The sequence below is a fragment of the Trichomycterus rosablanca genome, chromosome 7, assembly GCF_030014385.1.
Source record: "Trichomycterus rosablanca isolate fTriRos1 chromosome 7, fTriRos1.hap1, whole genome shotgun sequence".
NCBI classification, from domain to species: Eukaryota; Metazoa; Chordata; class Actinopteri; order Siluriformes; family Trichomycteridae; genus Trichomycterus; species Trichomycterus rosablanca.
In genome coordinates, this window is record NC_085994.1 from 11596855 (window position 1) to 11623413 (window position 26559).

A 26559-nucleotide genomic window follows, 5' to 3' on the forward strand; every position below is an offset into this window, starting at 1 on the left:
ATTACACAGCTATACAGGGTAAGAAAACACCGTTATATGTGTAAAAATGTAAAGTTCACAACATTCTTAAACAAAGATACAAAGAAAATGCTATACTATTAACTTATTACAGATTCATTTTGATGACATCCTCTGATCCAAGGAATTACACAAATAATAATTATTTATTTACCAAGCATACTGAATGTATCATTTGGAACCTCCAGCACCAGTTGAACCTCAGCCTGCATACCTGCCCACAGCCTGATAACGGTAATAATGTGCAATACATGGCAATACAATGACCTGTTTGCAAAAGGTGAGTAAGCACAGACAGGTGTGACCATGCTCTTAGTGAGGTGGCAGCTAACTACACAGATCTGATTCAGTCAGTGCTGTCTGGTTAATTAATGAGGAAATGCAAGATGACTGATATCACAGCCAAAAATAAAAAGTTTGTACATGATTAGATAAATGAGGCTGCTCTTTAACTGTCTTTTATCATAAATTCTCTATAACATCAAAATGTTTGCAATCTATCCACTATTTAAGGATAGTGGTTATATGGCTACATGATGCCTACAGTACTAAGCCCCCCATGGAAGCCGTTATAAGGCTATATAAACATACTTAGTTGAATTTTAAATCACTTTGCATAGTTACTTAATATTATTTGCAAAAAATCCAATATTCCTTGATATATTTTTGCCTTCCCCTGCTTCACAGGCATCAATTAGCTTGATTAGCTGTTTAGAGAATCTTATAGTTGTTAGGTGTTTACACAAGCTTTGAAGAGTGACCATTTCTAATGGAAATTTTACTGTGTAGGTGGCGGGATATCCAAACAAAAAAGAACATATGTACTACACGTAACCACCATCAGTCCAACATTTAATATATCTCTGACATGCACACTTGTTATGAAATAGGCATTGGAATGCACATTTTTGGAGGGTGGCCCTAATGTTTTTTGCATATACACCAATCAGCCATAACATTAAAACCACCTCCTTGTTTCTACACTCACTGTCCATTTTATCAGCTATCACTTACCATATAGAAGCACTTTAGTTCTACAATTACTGACTGTAGTCCATCTGTTTCTCTACATAACTTTTTAGCCTGCTTTCACCCTGTTCTTCAATGGTCAGGAATTATTTATAGTAGGTATTATTTAGGTGATGGATGATTCTCAGCACTGCAGTGACAATGAAATTGTGGTGGTGTGTTAGTGTGTGTTGTGCTGGTATGAGTGGATCAGACACTACCACTCACGGAGTCAGAGACGATCGCTCATCTATTGCTGCTGTTTGAGTTGGTCATCTTCTATACCTTCATCAGTGGTCACAGGACTCTGCCGATGGGATGCTGTTGGCTGGATATTTTTGGTTAGTGGACTATTCTCAGTCCAGCAGTGACAGTGAGGTGTTTAAAAACTCCATCAGCATTGACGTGTCTTATCCTCTCATACCAGCACAACACACACTAACACACCACCACCATGTCAGTGTCACTGCAGTGCTGAGAATGATCCACCACCCAAATAATACCTACTCTGTAGTGGTCCTGTGGGGGTCCTGACCAACAACAGCATGAAAGGGGGCTAATAAGCATGCAGAGAAACAGATGGACTACAGTCAGTAATTGTAGAACTACAAAGTGCTTCTACATGGTAAGTGGAGCTGATAAAATGAACAATGTGTGTAGAAACAAGGAGGTGGTTTTAATGTTATGGCTGATCAGTGTATGACCTATGTATACACCTAAACAGGGGCTTTGTTTCTAACTGTACATCACATACTGCACTTTTCCTCCAAAAGCAACCACAAGATGATGTGGATCCTTTAGCAAGTAACCGACACACAAAGGTATAAAGTGTTTATAGTGTTTATATATAGTGCCTAGGGCTGGGCGATATGGATCAAAAATTATATCTCGATATTTTTTTCTGAATGGCGATATACGATATATATCTCGATATTTTTTTATTCCATAAGGTAATAACAAAAAGACACTTCTGAGACAAAGCTACATGTTCCAATTTTTTTACAGGCACTTTTATTAATATTCATGCTGGGGAAGCTTCACACAATAACTATTTTTGCTTAAAAAAAAAAAAAAAAAGAGCTATTCTAAGAAAAAAAAAAAAAGTTGTTTTCTAAGGCATCTCCTGTTGTCTAACGTGAATTACAAATATATTGTCTGGCCCTTTAAGAATGTTAAGTGTACTATAGGGCGCAGGGAGCGAGTGTGTAGGGAAGATGTCGGAATGACGGTTTCCGGCTGAGCTTGTGTGACATTAAAAGTAAAACCCCGTTAAAGTAAACCCCTCGTTAACCCCCCACCACCCCATGTTTGGACTTTATACATTATTTTATGTATATGTCGCCACAACATTAACATTTACATTAATATTTTCTTTTACTGTATAGAACTCAGTTCTGTAATACAGGCAGAACTAATCGTTCATGTTACTGTGTAACTATTACAACATTTAATGCATTTTAATCAGCGTTCTTCTTCATGCACTTTATTATTATTTAACAGCTTAGTTTGTTGTTTAATTGCTGTTTGCTCCTTGTTTACTGCAGAGTTAGTTCATGCAATTTAATAATGTTTGGTTGTTTATTGGCCGACAACAAGAAATACTATAATAGAAGATAAATAAATAAATGACGTGTCGGACGTCGGGCGATCGTCCAGTATAAACTAACACAACCACGTACAACATCCAGTACAGAAATCACCCCCCATAATGTTTGTATTTACAGATAGAGCAAATATCTGCACATCACATATACAAACACAAGAGTCAGAACAACAGGAGACGCACCGTTACGTTATTATTACTTTCTCAACACTTAATGTGAAGTAAATACGTGCATGTCAGCGCGTTCATGCGCTTGTGTTGGTTTTTGAAACGAATAACGACTCGTTTTCTTGTTTTTTAACTTTGGGATTTGAAGTGAAAAACTAATGAAGGTACACGGAGCTGGAACCTTTTATCTGGACTTGTTTTCGGCGTTCTCTACAGAATACATTATTCTGCTGCTCATCTGACACTTTGAATTCGAACCATCTCCAAATAATTCCAAAATTAGTCATTATTTTTCTTTTTAGTAAGCAGCTCCTCTTCGATAGCTTCTGTCGTGTCTTTATCCGTCTCCATGCTATCGCTGCCTGCAGGAATTACTGGTGAAGCGGTGGGGAGGGGCGAGTTGTGTTCAGTGAGGGAGAGCGGCGGGGCAGTGAGGGAGAGGGGCGGGGCAGTGAGGGAGAGGGGCGGGGCAGGTGAACATGTGCAGAGACAAACTGGAAGAAGAGAAAGACGAACTGTCGGATCTAACTGGAACGCAACATTTATATCGATATATGCGATATTGTCTTATCTTATATCGCGTATGAAAATATATCGATATTTTTAAAATATCGATATATCGCCCAGCCCTAATAGTGCCTATTAAAATAACACAGTTAGGGATGCTCAAAACATTCAACATGTTCATAAATGTTGGTATAATTTCCCTCAAATAGCTGAATTCTACAATTATGCATCAGCAATCTTAATGGCCTTATTATGACAACCCTTCCCTTTTGTCATTAAGATCAGAAGAATATAATAGTTAATTAACACCTACCAGCCCTTTGGCAAAGCTGTGATAAATTGCAGATGTCTCCATCAACCCCCTGCAGTGTGTAACTACATGCTGAGCAACACTTCACAAGTCCAACGTTTAATTGAAACGACAAAAATGCCTCATTCAAAACATTGTGGGACTTGAAGCAAACTTGAAGCGTCCACTAAATGTCCACGTGCTGGTTGAAAGAACACAGTATACTCTAATCAAATCAAATAAACAGACTAGGCACAACTGATACAAGAAAACTGCTGAGCCTGGCAGTTCAGGTTACTTGGTGAGGTCACATTCCAGCGCATCCGAGTAAAGAAAAAGGTCCAAGCAATCAGAGGGGGGTTTGTAATGCCTGCAGCCATCAAGACTAAAACATGTAATGCCTACTCCGAGAAACACCCACTTGAGAGGTATCGGCACACCAGAGTGCTGACCCTAAAGCCTGGCTGAGGTGCTAGGGTTGGCCGCACTAAATGAACTAGAAAAGGTGGAAGTTTTTAGCTGTTCATAGCAGCAAAATGCTGTCACACTTCAACAGAGATGAGTATTTACCAGATTTATGTGCTCATTAACACTAACAGGGCTATAGAATTTATGATAATTATAGACTATAGATGGATGAATGTTGTTAAAGTCTTAACCCTAATCAAAAACAAGTTGCAGAACAGAACTCATTTAAAAGCTCGCAGCTAGGGATGTAACGATGCACCACAAGACAGTTAAAAATCCATTCACATGTGTAACGACTCAAATCGGTTTACATGTATAGTGATGTATATTATCAATTCACTATACATGTAAACCGATTTGAATCGTTACACATGTGAATGGATTTTTAACTGTCTTGTGGTGGCATCGTTACACTGGCGCTATTCACCTCGCCTGGTTGACGTCACTACAGGGTCGCCAGGTTCGGAATTTTCCAGCCAAATTTATTCATGTGAGGATACTTTCTTTATTTGTATTATTCATTTATTTATTTAATGTGAGATTTACTTTAAAATTTCATTTTAATTTTTTTACACAAAAAGGGAAATGTGCAGCATTGTTATGCATAGTTTGTACCTACCTCAGAAATAAAAGGACATTCATTATTTAGATAAATAAAAGACAGTATTTTATTTTTTTAAGAGAAATAATAAAGGGAAACTGTCATAATTTGTCTTCAACTTAATTTTATTTTTAAAAATTGGGAAAAAATCGTGTTGTGAACCCAGTATCGTGAATCGCATTGCATCGCATTGGGGGTAGAGTGTATCGTTACATCCCTACTCGCAGCACAAGCAGTGCTTTGCCTTCTGTGGCCAAAGCCTAAACTGGGACACTTTGGGTTAGGTTCAGTATCTCCAATTAACCTGACTACATGTCTTTGGACTGTGGGAGGAAACCGGAGCACCTGGAGGAAACCCACACAGACACAAAAAAAAACATGCAAACTCCACACAGAACGAACTCAGGCCGCTCCAACTGGAATCAAACTCAGGACCTCACATGCCACATAGTCTCGCACAATTCCAGCCTTTTTGAGCATGACCCATTCACAGAACATTCCACACTATCATCATAAATAAACAAGCAACACAAGCAAACTTACAGCTGTAAGAGATTGCTTGATGTTTGATAGCAAACTATTAAAATGCCAACATAGCTGCAATTTAGACACTCTGATAGTTCATTTTGCCGACATGTGCCATTAAAATGTCTTAAAGCTCATGTGACTTTAAGACCCTTTGCTAATCTAAAAGGGCAAATAGTAACCAGTGGATCTGGAGCGTTAGCAGTAATGATAGTCTGATTATCGTTCATTCTGCAGCAGTGCCCAGCAACAGTCGTTCTATCTACATGCTAAACACTTAGAGACTAAAGATTGGCTGAGGTCCAAGAGGGCCTCTGGATCAGCTGATTTTCTGCTTTGATTCTGGGGTGTCCAGGAAATAAATGATAGCATTTGTGGAATGTTTAGCCTCAAGCTGGCTGTTAACTGGCTGTCTGAAAAGAATATTAAGCCGTAGCCTAGTGGTTAAGCCACAGGACTAGTAATCCAAAGGCTGCTGGTTCAAGCCCCACCTGTCGGTTGCTGCTGTTGGGCCCTTGAGCAAGGCCCTTAACCCTCAGTTGCTCAGACTGTATACTGTAACTGTAATGCAAGTCGCTTTGGATAAAGGCGTCTGCTAAATGCCGTAAATGTACTGTAAATAATAATAATAATACATTTTATTTATATAGCGCTTTTCAAGATACTCAAAGACGCTTTACATAAGACAAATAATCAAAACAAATACATACACCATACAAATCATAGTAAATGTATGTTACACTTCATTGTTTCAGCTGTTCAAACTTTTTTTAAAATCATTTTATTTACTGAACTGGATTTAAGAAGAATAAAATCCAACGTTAACTAGCCCTGTGTAAAAAATGTAATCACCCTACCGTAATCATAGTGAATCAATTTACCAAATGTAATGGATCACTGAGGTCGGGCGGCACGGTGGCTAGGTGGGTAGCACTGTCGCTTCACAGCAAGAAGGTCCTGGGTTCGATCCCCAGGTGGGGCGGTCCAGGTCCTTTCTGTGTGGAGTTTGCATGTTCTCCCCATGTCTGAGTGGGTTTCCACCGGGTGCTCCGGTTTCCTCCCACAGTCCAAAAACATGCAGCCATTCTAATTGGAGACACTGAATTGTTCTATAGGTACCTAGCCGCTAGGATGCATAAACCAGTGCATTGTAGCACCGGTCCCAAGCCCAGATAAATAGGGAGGGTTGTGTCAGGAAGGGCATTCGGCATAAAAACTGTGCCAAATTAATAATGCGGATCACGATCCGCCGGCGACCCCTAACGGGTGCAGCCGAGGAAATAGATACAGAATGGATCACTGAGGTTAATTAGACTGGATATACCCAAGCTTGATTACTGCCAGCCCTGCTAAATCTAAACATCAATTAAAAACACTACCAGCATTGTAAAGGAGGCTCAATGGTATGAACAAACACAATGCACCAACCAAGCATGACCTACACCTGATTTCACTTATTTAAGAAGCTGGTCTTGGTCTTCACTGATCAGTTCAATTTGTCTCATTGGTACAAAAGTCATCAAAATACACCAACCTTTCACGAATGAGACCGAGTGCCAGGGAATTGGCTGTACTAGATAGAGACTAGATATCCATAAAGTAGAACAATCTGGTCTTGACATTGATTTGGCAATGTGAGGTTACAATAATAAAGTTTTATTATTATTTTTTTTAATCAGTTATGTGTATAGTAGTTGGATGTGCCATCTTGGGAAAAGGAAGTGCAGGTATATTAAATAATTGCACACAATTCTTCCAGCACTAATAGTGCTCTAACTTAAACATGATTCCATATGCATTCCACCTATTGGTGACTTCAAGAGTCACAGGCTTGATCAGAGTCCTAGAATTTAGTGTAAACCTTAAGCTGCATCCACGTCAAAACACAAACACGATCACTTCTTTTCACCTGCCAAAGACGGGGACCCACAAAGAGCAGTATTATCTCTGGTTATCAAGCATCTCCTGCAGGCTCATCAACCAGCTGACAGAGGCAGCAATGCAGAAGCACTGAGGAACTCGTTTGACCATTTTATCCCTCAGACACAACCAACTGCGTCTGTGTGGGCACCTAGTTTATGACATTTGAGATTCAAACTGAAAAGCAGTGGTGGGCAATGAATTCGAGAGCTGTGCCACATGAGCGCCTACTAAGACAATTAACTGTAGCCAATGATTAAAATATTTCTTTAACAGTTTGCAATGTATTATACTTTGCTGTTTTTGTATGGGTGTCTAATAGCATTGCACCACTGATCACACTACAAGGACACAAGACTACTGACAAGCCACCGTGTTTATTTGTTGTGTTAACAAGCTATGTTACCGGCTATTTATAAATGTGAAACTCTACACCAGGACTTCCTGAGCATGTAGGTAAGGAACAGGAAGCAGCAGGCTGATTTCCTTCATCCTCTTCAGTGCAGAAGAGGATGCTGCCATCCTGTTAGGGTATCCGCTCATGTTAAAGTGCACAGCTGGAGCTAAGGACTCAACACCAGCTGGATTATGAATATTAGTATGGGGAAGTGACACTTCCAAATTCACAGTAAAACAGAAGAGGTCTACAAGACTCTACACTGACATGTTGAATTAGGTACATATGTTCTGAGCTTGCTGCCACAGCACAAACGTAAATATTTAAGAGCATATTTATCCTGACAGCATTTTTACATGTGCAATAAACATCTGATTGGTATAAGATTTCAAGTGCTCACATAGAACATACAGGGGTTGGACAAAATAACTGAAACACCTGGTTTTAGACCACAATAATTTATTAGTATGGTGTAGGGCCTCCTTTTGCGGCCAATACAGCGTCAATTCGTCTTGGAAATGACATATACAAGTCCTGCACAGTGGTCAGAGGGATTTTAAGCCATTCTTCTTGCAGGATAGTGGCCAGGTCACTACGTGATGCTGGTGGAGGAAAACGTTTCCTGACTCGCTTCTCCAAAACACCCCAAAGTGGCTCAATAATATTTAGATCTGGTGACTGTGCAGGCCATGGGAGATGTTCAACTTCACTTTCATGTTCATCAAACCAATCTTTCACCAGTCTTGCTGTGTGTATTGGTGCATTGTCATCCTGATACACGGCACCGCCATTGGATGCACATGGTCCTCCAGAATGGTTCGGTAGTCCTTGGCAGTGACGCGCCCATCTAGCACAAGTATTGGGCCAAGGGAATGCCATGATATGGCAGCCCAAACCATCACTGATCCACCCCCATGCTTCACTCTGGGCATGCAACAGTCTGGGTGGTACGCTTCTTTGGGGCTTCTCCACACCGTAACTCTCCCGGATGTGGGGAAAACAGTAAAGGTGGACTCATCAGAGAACAATACATGTTTCACATTGTCCACAGCCCAAGATTTGCGCTCCTTGCACCATTGAAACCGACGTTTGGCATTGGCACGAGTGACCAAAGGTTTGGCTATAGCAGCCCGGCCGTGTATATTGACCCTGTGGAGCTCCCGACGGACAGTTCTGGTGGAAACAGGAGAGTTGAGGTGCACATTTAATTCTGCCGTGATTTGGGCAGCCGTGGTTTTATGTTTTTTGGATACAATCCGGGTTAGCACCCGAACATCCCTTTCAGACAGCTTCCTCTTGCGTCCACAGTTAATCCTGTTGGATGTGGTTTGTCCTTCTTGGTGGTATGCTTACATTACCCTGGATACCGTGGCTCTTGATACATCACAAAGACTTGCTGTCTTGGTCACAGATGCGCCAGCAAGACGTGCACCAACAATTTGTCCTCTTTTGAACTCTGGTATGTCACCCATAATGTTGTGTGCATTGCAATATTTTGAGCAAAACTGTGCTCTTACCCTGCTAATTGAACCTTCACACTCTGCTCTTACTGGTGCAATGTGCAATTAATGAAGATTGGCCACCAGACTGGTCCAATTTAGCCATGAAACCTCCCACACTAAAATGACAGGTGTTTCAGTTATTTTGTCCAACCCCTGTACATTTACATTGTATGTCGGAGCAAGGCTATTATCAGACTTCCAAACTGGGTAAAGACTGGATTTAAACCCAATATTGTAATGCATGTATACTCTTTAAAGAATTGTACAATTGCACATGGGAAGAAACATGACAACTGTTGTGTATAGAACAATTTCAAGCATTTTAAACAACATACTACAAAGTGTGTAAAATACACCAATAATCAGTGCTTGCCAGTACTTTGGTTACTGACATGTTGGCGTGTGTATCAGCAAATCATCTAGTATTACACTCTAAATTAACGTTACTTGTCTTGTACTTAGACTTGTCAAGATAAAAGGAACAGGTGAGGTAATGCAGGTAATGCCCCCTGAGTAATGTGATTTATATACAGTGATTATGAACTGCCCAGAACATGATATGGAGAGGGTAAAAATGCACTGGCAACTAATGAAAAGTGCAGGTAGAAAAGAAAAAGTTACAGTACACAGTACAAGAATAAAATGTAAAAGTGCTGGTACTGGCCACTTTGAGCACTGCCTTTATTGAAGTAAGAACTTTCATAATTTGACACAATTCTTAGTGCACAGCACTGTTTTGAGTACCGCTCTTATAATTTATTCAAAGACTACCGATAAACTGTAGCATATACACTGATCAGCCATAACATTAAATCCACCTCCTTGTTTGTACACTCACTGTCCATTTTATCAGCCCCACTTACCATATAAAAACATTTTGTAGTTCTACAATTACTGACTGTAGTCTATCTGTTTCTCTACTTACTTTTTTTTGCCTGTTCACCCTGTTCTTCAATGATCAGGACCCCCACAGGACCACCACAGAGCAGGTATTATTTAGGTGGTGGATCATTCTCAGCACTGCAGTGACACTGACACGGTGGTGGTGTGTTAGTGTGTGTTGTGCTGGTATGAGTGGATCAGACACAGCAGCGCTACTGGAGTTTTTAAATACCGTGTCCACTCATTGTCCACTCTATTAGACATTCCTACCTAGTGGTCCACCTTGTAGATGTAAAGTCAGAGACAATCGCTCATCTATTGCTGCTGTTTGAGTTGATCAACTTCTAGACATTCATCAGTGGTCACAGGATGCTGCCCACGGGATGCTGTTGGCTGGATATTTTTGGTTGGTGGACTATTCTCAGTCCAGCAGTGACAGTGAGGTGTTTAAAAACTCCATCAGCGCTGCTGTCTTATCCACTCAAACCAGCACAACACACACTAACACACCACCACCATGTCAGTGTCACTGCAGTGCTGAGAATGATCCAACACCCGAATAATACCTACTCTGTAGTGGTCCTGGGAGAGTCCTGACCATTGAAGAACAGCATGAAAGGGGGCTAATAAAGCATGTAGAGAAATAGATGGACTACCGTCAGTCATTGTAAAACTATAAAGGAGCTGATAAAATGGACAGTGAGTGTAGAAACAAGGAGGTGGTTTTAATGTTATGGCTGATCAGTGTACATAGTCACACCATTCAACCCTACTACAAAAGAACTAAATTGGTACTGAGCATCATGAAGTCTTACTGGTATATGTATTGACCAACATCAATATCATGACAACTCTTTATTTTTAAATTCTTTTGTGCTTTTCATTTTTTCTCCCCTACGCTGACAAAACAGGGCTGTACCTAGCACATGCGCCTACGACACAGGTATAGTAGCCAATCGTTTTTTTTTTACCTGCACAAGGCCAGCCGATAGCAGAGCTGAGATTCAAACTTCAGATCTTAGTGAAGGTAAGCTAGAGTGTTTTACCACTGCACTACCCAAATGCCCAGTATTTATAACTCTAATCTAGACATTAAGTATATCCCTAGTCTAATGAGCAAACCAACTTTTGTTCAAAGCATAAACGGCACCAGTTTTTACCACTAATATGTGATTTTAACGCTGTTGCAACCACTAAGCTTAATGGCCTAACGTGATTATGATTATGTGCTGGGCCAATATTTAATTGTATGACTTCAGGGCAGATAAGTGCTTGCTGGAATGTTCTCTGAGTGTTTTGCAATGCCAAATTTTTTGATGATGTTAATCTTCAGAGCAAGTGACTTTGCATCTAGTGCTGACATGTGATGTTTAAAACCCCCAGAGGAACTTACAGCATGGTGTGTCCTTTAACTTATGCATGTCTACATAATTAACTTATGCCTGTCTACATTAATGGAAACTGCCCCAGTGTTCATAATTCTTCTGTGATTTTATGCAATGCAAATAAAAAGAATACATGTCAGGTTTCCGGCTAGAGATTCCTGACACCTTTATTTAATAACAACGATTCAAGCCAAGAGTCAGTGATGTCATAGCTGCTATTCTGGGCTATGCTTAAGCACATACCATTAGTTCTGCACCCAAACACATTAAGGCTGTAAGAGCTTTATGATTTATCACCAACTGACCAGAGACGTTTCTGATTCACATTACAGCCTATTAAATACAGTATATTGTTATTTATCAATTTTAACCACCTCTATCTAGTCCCTATATACAGTACATACTTTTTTTTCAATATAAGGTTTAACACCTACAGCATAAGTGGTATTTTCTATGCATTTAATCTGGAAACATTTCATCACCATGTCTAGTTAGGATGTCTTATTTAAGCCTTCAAATATTCACTCTGCTGCCAAATACTGTGACAACAACTTCCCCTGCATCTCCTTTTTTGTTTTTGTAAATCTCATGAATGGGATAAAACACACAATGAAACACTTATCTGAAACATCTGGAATTTGTGAGCGGTCGCACAATAAACAAATGCAGTGATCTGTGCAGTGCTCATTTACATACTGTTAACTTCTATTTTTGTATTGCACAGGCTAATACGGTGATACTTGCGAAAAAAACATTTTTAGGAAAAGCAGTTACCCTGATTACCCTGTAAAAAACACCAAGCATGAATGTTGTCTAAACACGAAGCTTGTATGCACTGGTTAAAGAGGAAACATTACATCGCTGCCGACAGATAAAAATAACCAAGAATGTCAACATGTCTGGTAACCAAACTATATAAATACCTTAATTGTTTATGTAGAACACTTTCAGAAAAAAGCCCCAAGTAAAGTTCTTTAGAAAACTGAGAACACTGTGGATGAAAGGCTTCACTTGGCCAAACCACAATGGAAACCCAAAGGTTCTTAGGCTCTATGTAGAACATGCCTACATATAACTCTTTAGTTTGTCAGTCTGCCCACACTATACATAGAAAACTTTTGAAAAACACCCCAAGTTAAGACTTAAAAAGGAATGAATGGGCTGATAAGTGGCATCATTTTGTCAATCCAGAGGAACCTTCGGGTTCATGTAAAACACCACAAAAAGGTTCCAAAAAGAATCAGTTTAGACAGACTTCACTTAAAAGTGCTTTTAGTAAGTACTCAACAAAAAGCTATTAGTTAATCATTTGTTCTAACTAGCATTTTAAGGAACCCAAGAATTGTTGATGTACCAGAATCATGTTTTTGCACTGATTTTGGCCACCTGTCCAGCATCACTTGGGGGAAACACACTTTACAAAAACTGATGGTGACCTAATATTAATTAGAAAACACTAATGAATGTTTTGTTGTCTCATTTAGTAAATTTACCTCATTAGTTTTAACTGCTGTGGTTCTCCCTATACACTCAAAGCTTCCTATCACCCTACATTACCTCAGTTTGTCACCTGAAACAAGCTATGTATCTATGTAAGTCGAACATGTCATGTTTGAGAGAACATTTTACTCCACCTAGACGTTTTAGCATCCTAAGAACTGTTGAGGAACCTAAGGTTTATAATGACAGTTGACCTGTTGATGTTCTCGTTGTACTTTTAATGAATTTACAGATTTCAGGCTTCACTTGGCTAAACCACAAGTGAAACCCAAAGGTTCTTAGGCTCTATGTAGAACTTGCCAACATATAAATCTTTAGTTTGTCAGTCTGCCAACATTATACGCAGAAAACTTTTGGAAAACAGCCCAAGTAAAGACTTTTCCAAAACGTAACAACATTTTTAAAAAAGGAATGAATGGGCTGATAAGTGGCATTATTTTATCAATCCAGAGGAACCTTCGGGTTCATGTAAAACACCACAAAAAGGTTCCAAAAAGAACTCCTTTAGACAGACTGTAATTAAAAGTGTTTTCAATAGTGGGTATTTAACAAGAACCTATTAAAGTCTTGAGACTTCATTTAATAAACTGTCCTGACTAGCATTTTTAATGTACCAGAATCATGTTTTTGCACTGATTTTGGCCACCTGTCCAGCATCACTTGGGGGAAACACACATTACAAAAACTGATGGTGACCTAATATTAATTAGAAAACACTAATGAATGTTTTGTTGTCTCATTTAGTAAATGTACCTCATTAGTTTTAACTGCTGTGGTTCTCCTTATACACTCGAAGCTTCCTATCACCCTACATTACCTCAGTTTGTCACCTGAAACAACCTCAAGTCGAACATGTCATGTTTGAGAGAACATTTTACTCCACCTAGACGTTTTAGCATCCTAAGAACTGTTGAGGAACCTAAGGTTTGTAATGACAGTTGACCTGTTGATGTTCTCGTTGTACTTTTAATGAATTTACAGATTTCAGGCACCTAAGTGGTTCTTCAGTTTGTCACCATGAGGGACCTTTAAGTAGAACGTGTTTACACTTTCACTTGAGACATTCTAAGAACCAAAACCTGTACAAACGGTTTTAATTCAAACTTTTGTGGGTTGGTAAGGAAGGTTAAGAACTTTTACGTCTTTCACGTGTGTTTTTATTGTTATTATCCGTTCAAACAACCCCTGTGGAACCTCTAGAGAACGCTGTTTTGTGTGAGTACAGCCAGCAGATGAGCCCTGCAGCGCTCGAGCACGTGAAGGTGAAACAAACAGCAGTAAACTCACCGACTGCAGGAAGGCGAGCGTGCGCACATAATCACGCTCAGTGTTCAGCAGCTCGTTCAGTACACACAGCCGTAAGCGGAGCTGTCTGTCCGAGTCCTTACACGTCGGCTCGGCGGTTTCCCGAACACCGTCCTCCATGATTCTGCCACAAAATCCCACCGAAAATCCGCTGCCACTCGTCCGTATAGCTTACCAAACTAAGCGGCGTGAAAATGCAGGCGTGCGTTTGTTTGTTTTCAGTCCATTCCGCTGCGCATCTGGCACGCCGGGAAAAAGCGCAACACAGTCACCGAGTCAAGTTCAGGAGAAGTTAAAATCCAGCGCAGACGAACATGCTCCGTGCTGACATAGTTCCCGTTTTTTAAAGCACGCCGGCTGTGTAACACTTCCCTCAAGCGCCGGTTAAGAGAGTCGAGAGAGGAAACTCGGCGTCTTCGCTTTGCTCTGCCCGAGTGAGGAAGCGCAGCAGCTGCTCCTCAACCCAACACGAACCAATGATTCTTAGCTCTGCACACACTGAATGCTGTGTGTGTGTGTGTGTGTGTGTGTGTGTGTGTGTGTGTGTGTGTGTGTGTGTGTGTGACACACAGAGAGGTGCTGTTGTAGTTACAACGAGAAGCTGTAGTCTCGGAGGAGATCGTCTGCACTGCTCGATCAGTCCCGTCTCATGTTCCCCTACAGGACACTAAGCACACAGACTACCAGTTTCTGTTCCACATTATGTCTGGATACCTTCGTTTAAGCCTACCAAGGTAGGGAGTATGAACCATGTGGGACACTGGATTTGTAGACCCCTATATTTAAATGAGATACATTTTGCTACCAGTAAAATACTGAAATTTTACATCGATGAGCCAAAACATAAGCACCACTCGCCAAAAACGTGCATGGCCATGCCAATTCAATGATTGTGGATGCCACAGTCAGGGATATGATTGGGCAATTGAATGTAGCACAGTGATTACTCACTCACTTTCCTAACCGCTTATCTAATTAGGGTCACGGGGGAGGTGCTGGAGCCTATCCCAGCTTTTCAATGGGCGCAAGGCACACAGTAACACCCTGGACGGGGCTCCAGTCCATCGCAGGGCAGACACATACACATACACACACACCCATTCACCTATAGGGCAATTCAGTGTCTCCAGTTAACCTGACTGCATGTTTTGGGACTGTGGGAGGAAACCGGGGCTCCCGGAGGAAACCCACAGGGCCACCCAGGACCTTCTTGCTGTGAGGGGACAGTGCTACCCACCGAGCCACTGTGCCGCCCATATTTAATCCAGAGTGATTCAATATGGACAAATCAAATCATAATGGTCTGATGGGTTGAAGTATCTCAAATATCTACCAAAGTCTCTCAGAGCAAGGGGACCTCTCAGGCAGCTGTGGTGAGTACCCACCAACAGTTGTCTGAGAAGGGACAAGCCATAAACCACAGACAGACTCACTGATGCCAGAGACCAACAGAAGAACTACTATGGCTTAACTTGCAGATAATTCCAATACTGGTGATGACATGAATGTGTCACAACACAGTGCCACGAGCCCCCCCTGTGTATAGGATATGCCGTCACAAGCCAGTCAAACTCTAGTTTACCTTTGAATGCACTTCCAGTGAACATAAATGCATCAGAACTGGACATCAGGCTGACTGGTCCAACTAATCCTGTTTTCTCCAAGACCGTGCAGAAAGCAAGACGTGTGCATCATTTAACTGTGGAAGAGATGGCACCGTGATGCAATGTAAGATGATCCACCTTGCCACCAACAGAAGTTGAAGTAATGTTGTAATGTCCTGGCACCAGATACCACAGCACTCATTTAGATATCTTGTGTTGTCCATGTCTCAGTGGGTCAAAGCTGTTCTGAGTATTAAGTGGGTGGCTAATAAAGTCAACCAAGTAATTGTTATTTTTGTTAAGTGATTTTGATATTATCAGTATATTATCAGTATTTTAGTTTTGCTTACAATTTAATTAATGCTACATGGGTCCATGGGACCAGTGTTCAATCCTGCATGCAGTTTCTAGGTAAGACTTGGACACACCTTAATCTCTGTGTGTAGATTTTTTTCAAGGTTCCTATTACCTTTAAAAAATTTCAAAAGATGGAATGGCTAATATGAACTGGGGCCCTAGGTGTGGTAAAAATTACTTGGTGCTCTGTCCCTCCTGTCCTTTTTATTTGCTGTCTGTTTTTATTTGCATTACATTAGTACACAAAAGATTTATGAACACTGGTGCAATTCACATTTATGTGGACAGGCATAAGTTAATTATGTAGTCAAGCATAAGGTAATATGTCTTATGTAGACAGGCATAAATTAAAGGACACCCCACATTAAAAATAAGTAAACGAATGAACAACTAAATGAATGAGTTTGGTCTACCGGCCCCCCAGTGTTCAAGTCTTTCTTACTCTTTTGCAGCCAACGATTATGGAAACAGTATTTATGGCAGTGTTTCTTTACTGGTTAATTTTAAGCCATAAGTGCCAAGAGTTTGGGAGATTTGGACATGGCTGGAATTCACAACAAAAACACAGCAACTTAAACCAGAAAGGGTTCTTATGGTAATGATCATGTAATTTTCCTTATATAGTGCTTGTGGTTAAACTAAATGATTTAAAAGCCAGCTCGTCATTCATTTACTTTTACCCACTGCTAACTGGTTTGGGTCTGGAGCCAACCCAGGATGGAACCCAGGATGGAACCCAGGATTTAGAATGTGATGATAAATAGGTGGTTTGGTGTTGTAGAAGGTTATACTGGTGCTGCAAAATTAGGGACCTGATTCTAACTTCACCTCCAGTCACTTTCTGTAAGAAGATGGGTATATTCTCCCATAGTCTTTATTTGTCATATGTGCATGTACACATGTGCAGTAAATGCAATGCTTTTTTCACATACCCCAGCTTGTTTCGGAAGCCGGGGTCAGAGCACTGGGTCAGCCATTGCAGCCATCTCCCCTGGAGTCTTGCTCAAGGGTCCGACGTCCAACAGGGTTACATCTTGGGAAAAACAATTCCCTTCCACCTACAAACAACATACAGAAAGTAAATAAGGGGAGCGCAGAGTGTTCCTCCATCGTGTTAAATCTCTCTGTAGAAATGGCCAAATGGCAAGTGAATAGATGCATTCGGCAGTGTTTTTAAAGGAAGCTTGTGCTAGTCTGCGGCCCAGCCCAGCCATTGTGGGTGTAATGAATGTGGTAAATACATAGAAAAATGGAACTAGAAATAACAAAAAAAAAAAGGGAAATGCAAAAATGTAAAAAAAAAAAAAAAAAGCATTTAAGTTATGCCTATGTTACGCTTTTAATGTCACTATTTCCTCTCCTAGGATTTACTTTAAAGTGCAACAAACAAGTGACTGAATATCTCATTTACAAATGCTATATTGTACAATGTGGTAGGTGATAAATCAAGCAAAGGCGTCACAGCTGCTTCTTCATGTACAGTGTATCACAAAAGTGAGTACACCCCTCACATTTCTGCAAATATTTTATTATATCTTTTCATGGGACAACACTATAGAAATAAAACTTGGATATAACTTAGAGTAGTCAGTGTACAACTTGTATAGCAGTGTAGATTTACTGTCTTCTAAAAATAACTCAACACACAGCCATTAATGTCTAAATGGCTGGCAACATAAGTGAGTACACCCCACAGTGAACATGTCCAAATTGTGCCCAAAGTGTCAATATTTTGTGTGACCACCATTATTATCCAGCACTGCCTTAACCCTCCTGGGCATGGAATTCACCAGAGCTGCACAGGTTGCTACTGGAATCCTCTTCCACTCCTCCATGATGACATCACGGAGCTGGTGGATGTTAGACACCTTGAACTCCTCCACCTTCCACTTGAGGATGCGCCACAGGTGCTCAATTGGGTTTAGTCCATCACCTTTACCTTCAGCTTCCTCAGCAAGGCAGTTGTCATCTTGAAGGTTGTGTTTGGGGTCGTTATCCTGTTGGAAAACTGCCATGAGGCCCAGTTTTCGAAGGGAGGGGATCATGCTCTGTTTCAGAATGTCACAGTACATGTTGGAATTCATGTTTCCCTCAATGAACTGCAGCTCCCCAGTGCCAGCAACACTCATGCAGCCCAAGACCATGATGCTACCACCACCATGCTTGACTGTAGGCAAGATACAGTTGTCTTGGTACTTCTCACCAGGGCGCCGCCACACATGCTGGACACCATCTGAGCCAAACAAGTTTATCTTGGTCTCGTCAGACCACAGGGCATTCCAGTAATCCATGTTCTTTGACTGCTTGTCTTCAGCAAACTGTTTGCGGGCTTTCTTGTGCGTCAGCTTCCTTTTGGGATGACGACCATGCAGACCGAGTTGATGCAGTGTGCGGCGTATGGTCTGAGCACTGACAGGCTGACCTCCCACATCTTCAACCTCTGCAGCAATGCTGGCAGCACTCATGTGTCTATTTTTTAAAGCCAACCTCTGGATATGACGCCGAACACGTGGACTCAACTTCTTTGGTCGACCCTGGCGAAGCCTGTTCCGAGTGGAACCTGTCCTGGAAAACCGCTGTATGACCTTGGCCACCATGCTGTAGCTCAGTTTCAGGGTGTTAGCAATCTTCTTATAGCCCAGGCCATCTTTGTGGAGAGCAACAATTCTATTTCTCACATCCTCAGAGAGTTCTTTGCCATGAGGTGCCATGTTGAATATCCAGTGGCCAGTATGAGAGAATTGTACCCAAAACACCAAATTTAACAGCCCTGCTCCCCATTTACACCTGGGACCTTGACACATGACACCAGGGAGGGACAACGACACATTTGGGCACAATTTGGACATGTTCACTGTGGGGTGTACTCACTTATGTTGCCAGCTATTTAGACATTAATGGCTGTGTGTTGAGTTATTTTCAGAAGACAGTAAATCTACACTGCTATACAAGCTGTACACTGACTACTCTAAGTTATATCCAAGTTTTATGTCTATAGTGTTGTCCCATGAAAAGATATAATGAAATATTTGCAGAAATGTGAGGGGTGTACTCACTTTTGTGATACACTGTATGTACAGTGAAATAATAAGTCATATAACAGCAACAGTTGCAAAACAGGGAAGTGAGTGAAATGGTTTACACTCTCAAAAGATAAACCACTAGAAATAACTGTATACTTATATTTATTGTGCATGCTAAAACAATGAATTACTGTTTCAAATAAAAGTGCACCATGCAAAGCATGCAACAGAACATCGCCCTGGGCTAACAGCCTGTTCTCTTTCTTGCAGATGCATACTTTCTGTATTCATACACTCTTAATGTTAGGTGTTTGCACTTTGCTAACAGGATGCCCTCATGTTTTTGCCTTCATAGCTTCATCTGCAAACACGTTAAAATGAGTTGCATTCAGAGCTCATTAGCATCCTGTTTACACTCACTACAAAGCGTAGAATCAGGAAATCATTTGGCACAAAGGGCACCACGTCTTACCACCAAACCAAAAGACTCAAAACATAACTCTGAATGAGCCGGCTTTTTGCTGAAGGTTTTTGTAATCACCCCATCACCCCCCACCTGGCCTTTCATCAAGTATATAGAACAGTGTAATAGATTTATCTGGAATTTCTGGATAGAACTGAGCCTTTATCCCATACACTTGATAAAATACTGTAAATCTGATCAAATTATCTCTGGACAATGACTAAAGTTTAAACAAACCACAAACTCCTTCATGAAGCCATCCTGAGTACATCTGTACAGAGGACTCCATCTAGTGGCTAACACCATACAACACCCAAACAAAGACAGCGAATAAAACAGTGACAGTTAACTTTATTTACACTATTGCCAAAAGTTGTGCCTTCACACGCATATGCACTTGAGTGACTCCCATTCCTAATCCATAGGGTTTAATATGATGTCGACCCACCCTTTGCAGCTATAACAGCTTCAACTCTTCTGGGAAGGCTTTCCACAAGGTTTAGGAGTGTGTTTATGGGAATTTTGGACCATTCTTCCAGAAGCGCATTTGTGAGGTCAGACACTGATGTTGGATGAGAAGGCCTGGCTCACAGTCTCCACTCTAATTCATCTCAAAGGTGTTCTATCGGGTTGAGATCAGGACTCTGTGCAGGCCAGTCAAGTTCTTACACACCAAACTCGCTCATCCATGTCTTTATGGACCTTGCTTTGTGCACTGGTGCGCAGTCATGTTGGAACAGGAAGGGGCCATCCCCAAACTGTTCCCACAAAGTTGGGGAGCATGAAATTGTCCAAAATCTCTTGGTATGCTGAAGCACTAAGAGTTCCTTTCACTGGAACTAAGGGGCCGAGCCCAACTCCTGAAACACAACCCCACACCATAACCTCCCTCCACCAAACTTTACACTTGGCACAATGCAGTCAGACAAATACCGTTCTCCTGGCAACCGCCAAACCCAGACTCGTCCAGCAGATTGCCAGATGAGAAGCGTGATTCATCACTCCAGAGAACACGTCTCCACTGCTCTAGAGTCCAGTGGCGGCGTGCTTTACACCACTGCATCCGGCGCTTTGGATTGCACTTGGTGATGTAAGGCTTGGATGCAGCTGCTCGGCCATGGAAACCCATTCCATGAAACCTGAATTCAATTATTTGGATGGGTGAGTGAATACTTTTGGCAGTATAGTGAATATTTATATTTTCATTCTCATTATTGGTCATGTATTAATTGAGGTTGCACTTGCAAAAGACAGGAAAGGCACTGTAATTATAACTGTTATTATAATTAGCTATCTAGAATTGATTTTCGAATTGATTGTGTCAACAGCATATTGATGAATGCTAACATTAGCTAGTTTTAAGTTTTGCCTGAATTTACGATTTAGCTAACTAACCACCCCGAACTAGTTTTTACCTCTTTTTGGGAGGTCCAAGTATTAATTAGGAAGGTTGGACCCCCAATTGCCCCATAATCAAACCATGCCTATCCATATCATCTTTAATGTACATTTTTAAATTCTTTTATTCATTTATTTAATAATGTATTGACTGTTAGTAGCCACTTTTTCATGGTAGTCCTGGCCACTAAAACACTGTGTGTTTTTACCAAACAGTAACACAAGCTAAACAGGGAGCACATCAATTTTGGGAGCACCACAAACTCACCCATGCTTTGACTTACTAGCACCTAAGGGAAAAATAGCTAGTTCACCAGCTGCATGAAACCTGAGTACCTAGTGGAAAAATCATTCATGTTCTAGAGCCACTTCATCCTCATCCATAATGAGGGTCATGCTGGGTCAGACACCACCTGGAAACACTGGGCACAAGGCAGAAATACATCCTGGACAGAGCTCGGTTAATCACAGTGCATCATGTGATAATTTGAGTCGCCCTTTTACTCACATCTGTGAACTATTCAGAGTAGAAAATCCACCTTTTCATGCTTGGGAGGTGGTGGCAACCAGGCACTGGAAGAAAATCCTTTGTAAAAATTCGAGTGCCAAGGTGTAAATCTAAATGCCAATGACCCAGATGCTGCATGAGACCAACTAGTTTGTCATGTTTTACACTTGGTTACATTCATGACAGGAACTGTAGTTACTCATTACACAAGATTCATCAGTTCACAAGGTTATATTGAACAATTCACCTCACTTGCATGTCTTTGGACTGTGGGAGGAAACCGGAGCACCCGGAGGAAACCCACGTGAACACAGGGAGAACATGCAAACTCCACACAGAAAAGACTCAGACCGCCCCACCTGGGGATCGAACCCAGGACCTTCTTGCTGTGAGTGCTCAACAGTGCTACCCACTTAGCCACCGTGCCGCCCTGACCAACTAGTAAATAATTTATTATTTTACATAATAAATTAAAAGGTTCCAAATAGTTTGATTTTGGTCACTTTAATTCTTTAGTATTATTCAGCTTCACTTTAAATCATTCTCACTTGTAGAATGTTGGTGTTAATTTTAATTCAACACAATTTTAAAAGAAAACATTCCTGATTTAAGCAATAATCAAGGTAGGGTATTTTAATGTGTTTTATATAATTTATTTTTAAATATATATAATATATATAGTTCTGAATACTGAAATCTGCTGTTTTTACTGAAATATTTAAACTTTGAGGAAATTACCTGGTAAATGTTATTGTCCAAAATAACATCCTATTTCAAAACAATGGGAATTAGTACAGAGCCTTCCATTCTTCAACTCTCTTCTGAGAGTTGAGCGTCTTTGGTGGAATTTGAAGTAGGTACTGGTATTTGACAAGAAGGCCAGAAGTCCATTGGACTTCAGGTCTTTCCAGACCGGTTTCTCCACATTACTCATCAAACCATCACCACCACAGAAGCAAATATCAAGAGCACCAAGCATGGCGTTGTTAAAATGACTTTTAAAAAGTCATTTAAAGGTTCTAAATGTCAGATCTAAGCTACACTGAGGTGGGAGTTCAAATAAGAAGATTACAATTGAAAGCCCAAAAAGGTGAAGAGCATTAAAAGAAATCTGCATAGTGAAGGCTGGAGATTCCATCATCATTGTGTGAGTCATGGCAAGGTCATGGTCATAATTTGAACATATTGGGGCAGGTGGGTGATTAGGTTCTTGCCATTCTAAACCATTCCTGTCATACAAAGAACTGATGGGAACACTGACAGATGCTAATATTACACAAAGCTAGTGAGTGGAATATGTTTATCATTTTTACATCAGTTTATTGGGGGGGGGGGGGGATAAAGTTTATTCTAATTACAGCTTTGAGTCACAGCATATAATAACTCCAAAGTAACTGTCTGTAACTATAGAAGTATACACTCCTGCTATTGTCTTTGACTGTTTTAGGTTCTTCTACCTTGTATGTACAGTAGTGTTCAAAAAAATAGCAGTGATTTTAAAAAAGTGAATAAAGCACAAAATCATTGTAATAACTTTTATTTCCATAAATGCAAATGCACTGAAAATACTACACTTTTAATTCTAAATCAAAACATTAACAACATTTAGCCAGTTTGTGTTAATCCTTTACAGAAAGTTAAGAAAAATGAATATTAGGCTGTTCAAAAAAAATAGCAGTGCCAGCATTTTTCTTTAAAAACTCAAAAAAATTATCTATAACATGAAAAAATGCTTGAGGTTTCACTTTACTTTAAATTACTGAACTAATATTTAGTGGCATAACAATTGTTTCCGAGATCTGTGTTGCATGGAGTCGACCAACTTCTGGCACCTCTGAACAGGTATTCCAGTCCAGGATGATTAGACTACATTCCACAGTTCTTCTGCAATTTTGGGTTTTGCCTCAAAAAAACGTGTTTCAGATGTCAGAACACAAGTTCTCTCTGGGATTGAATTCAGGGGATTGGGCTGGCCACTCTATTACCTCAATCTTGTTTGTCTGTAACCAAGATGTTTTGGGTCACTGTCATGTTAAAACACCCATTTTAAGGGCATTTCTTCTTCGACATAGGGCAACATGATCTCCTCAAGTATTCTGATATATTTAAACTGATCCATGATCCCTCGTATGTGATAAATAGGTGTAACACCATGGAATAAAAAACATCCTCATATCATAGTTTTGTACCACCATGCTTTACTGTCTTCACAGTGAACTTTGGCTTGAATTCAGTGATCGGGGGTCGTCTGACATACTGTCTATGGCCACTTGACCCAAAAAGAACAATTTTGCTTTCACCAGTCCACAAAATGTTGAGCCATTTCTCTTTGGACCAGTCAATGTGTTCTTTGGGAAATTTGAACCCATTCAGGACACGTCTTTATCTTAACAACGGGACTTTGCATGGAGTTCTTGTTGGTTAATTGGCTTCACTTAATCATCATCTGTACTCACTGGTAACTTCAGATGTTCCTTGATCTTTCTGGAGGTGATCACTGGCTGAACCTTTGCCATTCTGGCTATTCTTTGATCCATTCAAACAGTAGTTCCACGCTTCCTTCCGTATCTTTTAGGTTTCAGTTTTCACTTTAAGGCATTTGAGATCATTTTAGCTGAGCAGGCTATAATTTGCTGCACTTCTCTGTATGTTTTTTCTCTCTACAATCAACTTTTTAATCAAAGTACGCTGTTCATCAGAACAATGTCTGGAACAACCCATTTTACCCAGTATTTCAGAAGGAAATGTGCTATGACCAACCTGTGCAACATTTGCCACCCTCCTACATTAAATAAGGGCCAAAATTGACACCCCTTCTTCTGCATAATTAATGACTTCACCAATTGAACTCCTCACTGCTATTATTTTGAACAACCCCCTTTCAATCAATGCTTCGATTACTCAGAATGAACGGCATGCATGTCCTAATTGTTGGGTTTGTTTTGTTTTCAATACTCTACTACACTTTCAAGTACATTTTTTGCTATGTAGCAATAGCATTTCTACTAAAAACTTTGATTTATCAAGTTAATGGTGTTGGACTGCTATTTTCTTGAACACCACTGTACATTCATTGGCCATTTTATGAGCTACACCTACCATATACTGTATAAACAATCAGTCATCTATGATTTAACAATAAGTAAATGATATTTAAAAATATTTTACATACTTTTACCTGCAGGTACCCTCTGATTGTCTTCCAGGTAGCCCAGCAATGTCCATCTCAGCTCTCTTACTGCTTCTGCTCTGCTGGATCCTGCTGCATTCTTCCACCCATTCAATGAGCATTGATCTGGAGGATCTGGCCTTTGACAACACAATGGTCATCACCCACAGCTCTCCATGTAGCACCACCTGTGGCCTGGGCATCCGTACTCAGCAGCTCTGTCCTTTGGAGACCGATAGCAAACCTAATAGTAAGGCATGCCATGTTCGACAGGTCCAGTGCTTGGACAACTGGCAGTGTGGCCTTAGGATTCAGACTGCTACTGCAGGACAGCGCCTCGAGCTGGACTGTCTTGAGGAAGTCATGGATGCCATGGGCTACTTCGCCTTTGTGGTGTCATGGCGTTTTGCCCGTGGGATCATCACTACAAATAACCGTCTCTTTTCCCGCCTTGACAATCCAGGCTTAGACCGACTAATTCTGGACCCAGTGAAAGAGGAGGATGCTGGGACATACTGCTGTGATGTGCTGGATCCATCCTACCACAGAGTGAAGAGGCTTTATAATGGAGTAAAGGTTATATCTTCAAAAGTGCTGAGTTTGGATTTCACTAAGGGGTTGAGTCAGTGGGAGAAACCAGAAGGCCAGTTGGAAAATGGAACTGTTGTTACTGGGAAACTATATTCAAGCAGCACAGTGAGAAACATGGTGCTTATCAGTATGTCTACATCAATCGCAGTGGCCGTGGTCGTCTTTCTGGCTCTGTATGCTTTTACTTATTGGAAAAGGCCGAAAAAGAGAGTTGATTTTAATGAGTGTTTAGAAAATCTTTAATTAGTTAGAGTTGAATTACCTTCACACGTCTGAAATAAAAACAAAAAAAACAATGCAATATAACATTGACTTAATTTTTACTCACCTCTTACCTATGCAATAGATATGCAATTTACTGGGAAAAGATAGCAGTCAGTGACTTTAAAATCCCAATACATACCTACACATTATTGGTCTCCCATGCAGTAGGCACTGATGCACCCCTGCAAAATAAGAGACATTGGCTTTTGATGATAAAGGTCTGGACAGTCCTTTTTTTCTTTAGCCCATTTACTCGACGGCTGTTTTTTCTGAAAACAAGCTATAACATGGAATCATCTGACCACAGTATACATTTCCTCTGTAGTTCAGTCTATTTGAGATGAGCCTGGGCCAGGAGAACTTGGCAGTGTTTCTAAATAGAATTAAGGTTTGGCTTTCTATTTACCCAAGTGTCAGTTTGCATTTCTTGATGCAGTGGTGGACTGTGTTGACTGACAGCAGTTTTCCGAAGTATTCTCCTACCATCACAGTGGCACAACGGATTCTCATATAATGCCGTCTGAGGGCTTGACGGTCACACTTAATCAGTGATGGTTTTTGGCCATTATTTACATGGACTGAAATTTCTCCGGATCCGGATTCGGATGGTGAAAGACCTAATTTGCAATCTTGTGACAATATCTCCGGGCTCACAAAGTGGTGAGACATGGCCCATCCCGCAAAGGCTGAGCCTTGCATTGCATGACTTGAATAATCTGTATACTTTTTATTCATTTTATCTTGCCTGTTCCAATTTTTGAGTGTGTTGCAGGCATCATATTAATAATTTGTTTATATTTACAAAATGTGATTCAGTGAAAAAAAATCATTGTACTTTTTCAGTTGTTTGAGAGAATCAACAAATCATTTTTATGCATTTTACATGTCCCCACTTTCCCATAGTTTTACTTGGTATTACATTGTTAAATGCAATAAATAATTCAATAAATGTGATAAGATAATTATGTAATTGGGGTGACAGACCTAACTGCATAGTCTGCAATATTTAAAACCTTACCACATGTATGAAATACAAAAAAATCTTACATCTCTAAGAATTTACACTTATAAAAGCATTAAAAATTACAGTAATTCTGTGTGTTG

At 40.5% G+C, this 26559-nt stretch overlaps 2 protein-coding genes across 4 annotated transcripts in view; one reads left to right on the forward strand and one right to left on the reverse strand.

Annotated features, from left to right (window-relative positions):
- prex1 (phosphatidylinositol-3,4,5-trisphosphate-dependent Rac exchange factor 1) overlaps positions 1 to 14201 on the reverse strand; it is a 159658-nt gene extending 145457 nt beyond the window's left edge. The window contains exon 1 of the mRNA XM_062998979.1: positions 14061 to 14201. Within this exon, the coding sequence (XP_062855049.1) occupies positions 14061 to 14198 (138 nt within the window). The 5' untranslated portion in view covers positions 14199 to 14201. The remainder of the gene's footprint in view (positions 1 to 14060) is intronic.
- A 1570-nt stretch (positions 14202 to 15771) lies between these two features.
- tmem81 (transmembrane protein 81) lies at positions 15772 to 25497 on the forward strand. Of its 3 annotated transcripts, none has more exons than XM_062998387.1 (2): positions 15772 to 15806; positions 24638 to 25497. In XM_062998387.1, the coding sequence occupies exons 1-2, from the start codon at positions 15800 to 15802 to the stop codon at positions 25432 to 25434; spliced, it is 804 nt and encodes a 267-aa protein (XP_062854457.1). In that variant the 5' UTR covers positions 15772 to 15799; the 3' UTR covers positions 25435 to 25497. The 3 variants fall into 3 exon arrangements, with proteins under 3 accessions (XP_062854457.1, XP_062854458.1, XP_062854459.1); XM_062998388.1 differs by lacking the exon at positions 15772 to 15806 and adding an exon at positions 22032 to 22054 and having other exon boundaries at positions 24616 to 25497; XM_062998389.1 differs by lacking the exon at positions 15772 to 15806 and adding an exon at positions 22036 to 22054.
- The last annotated feature ends 1062 nt before the right edge of the window (positions 25498 to 26559 follow it).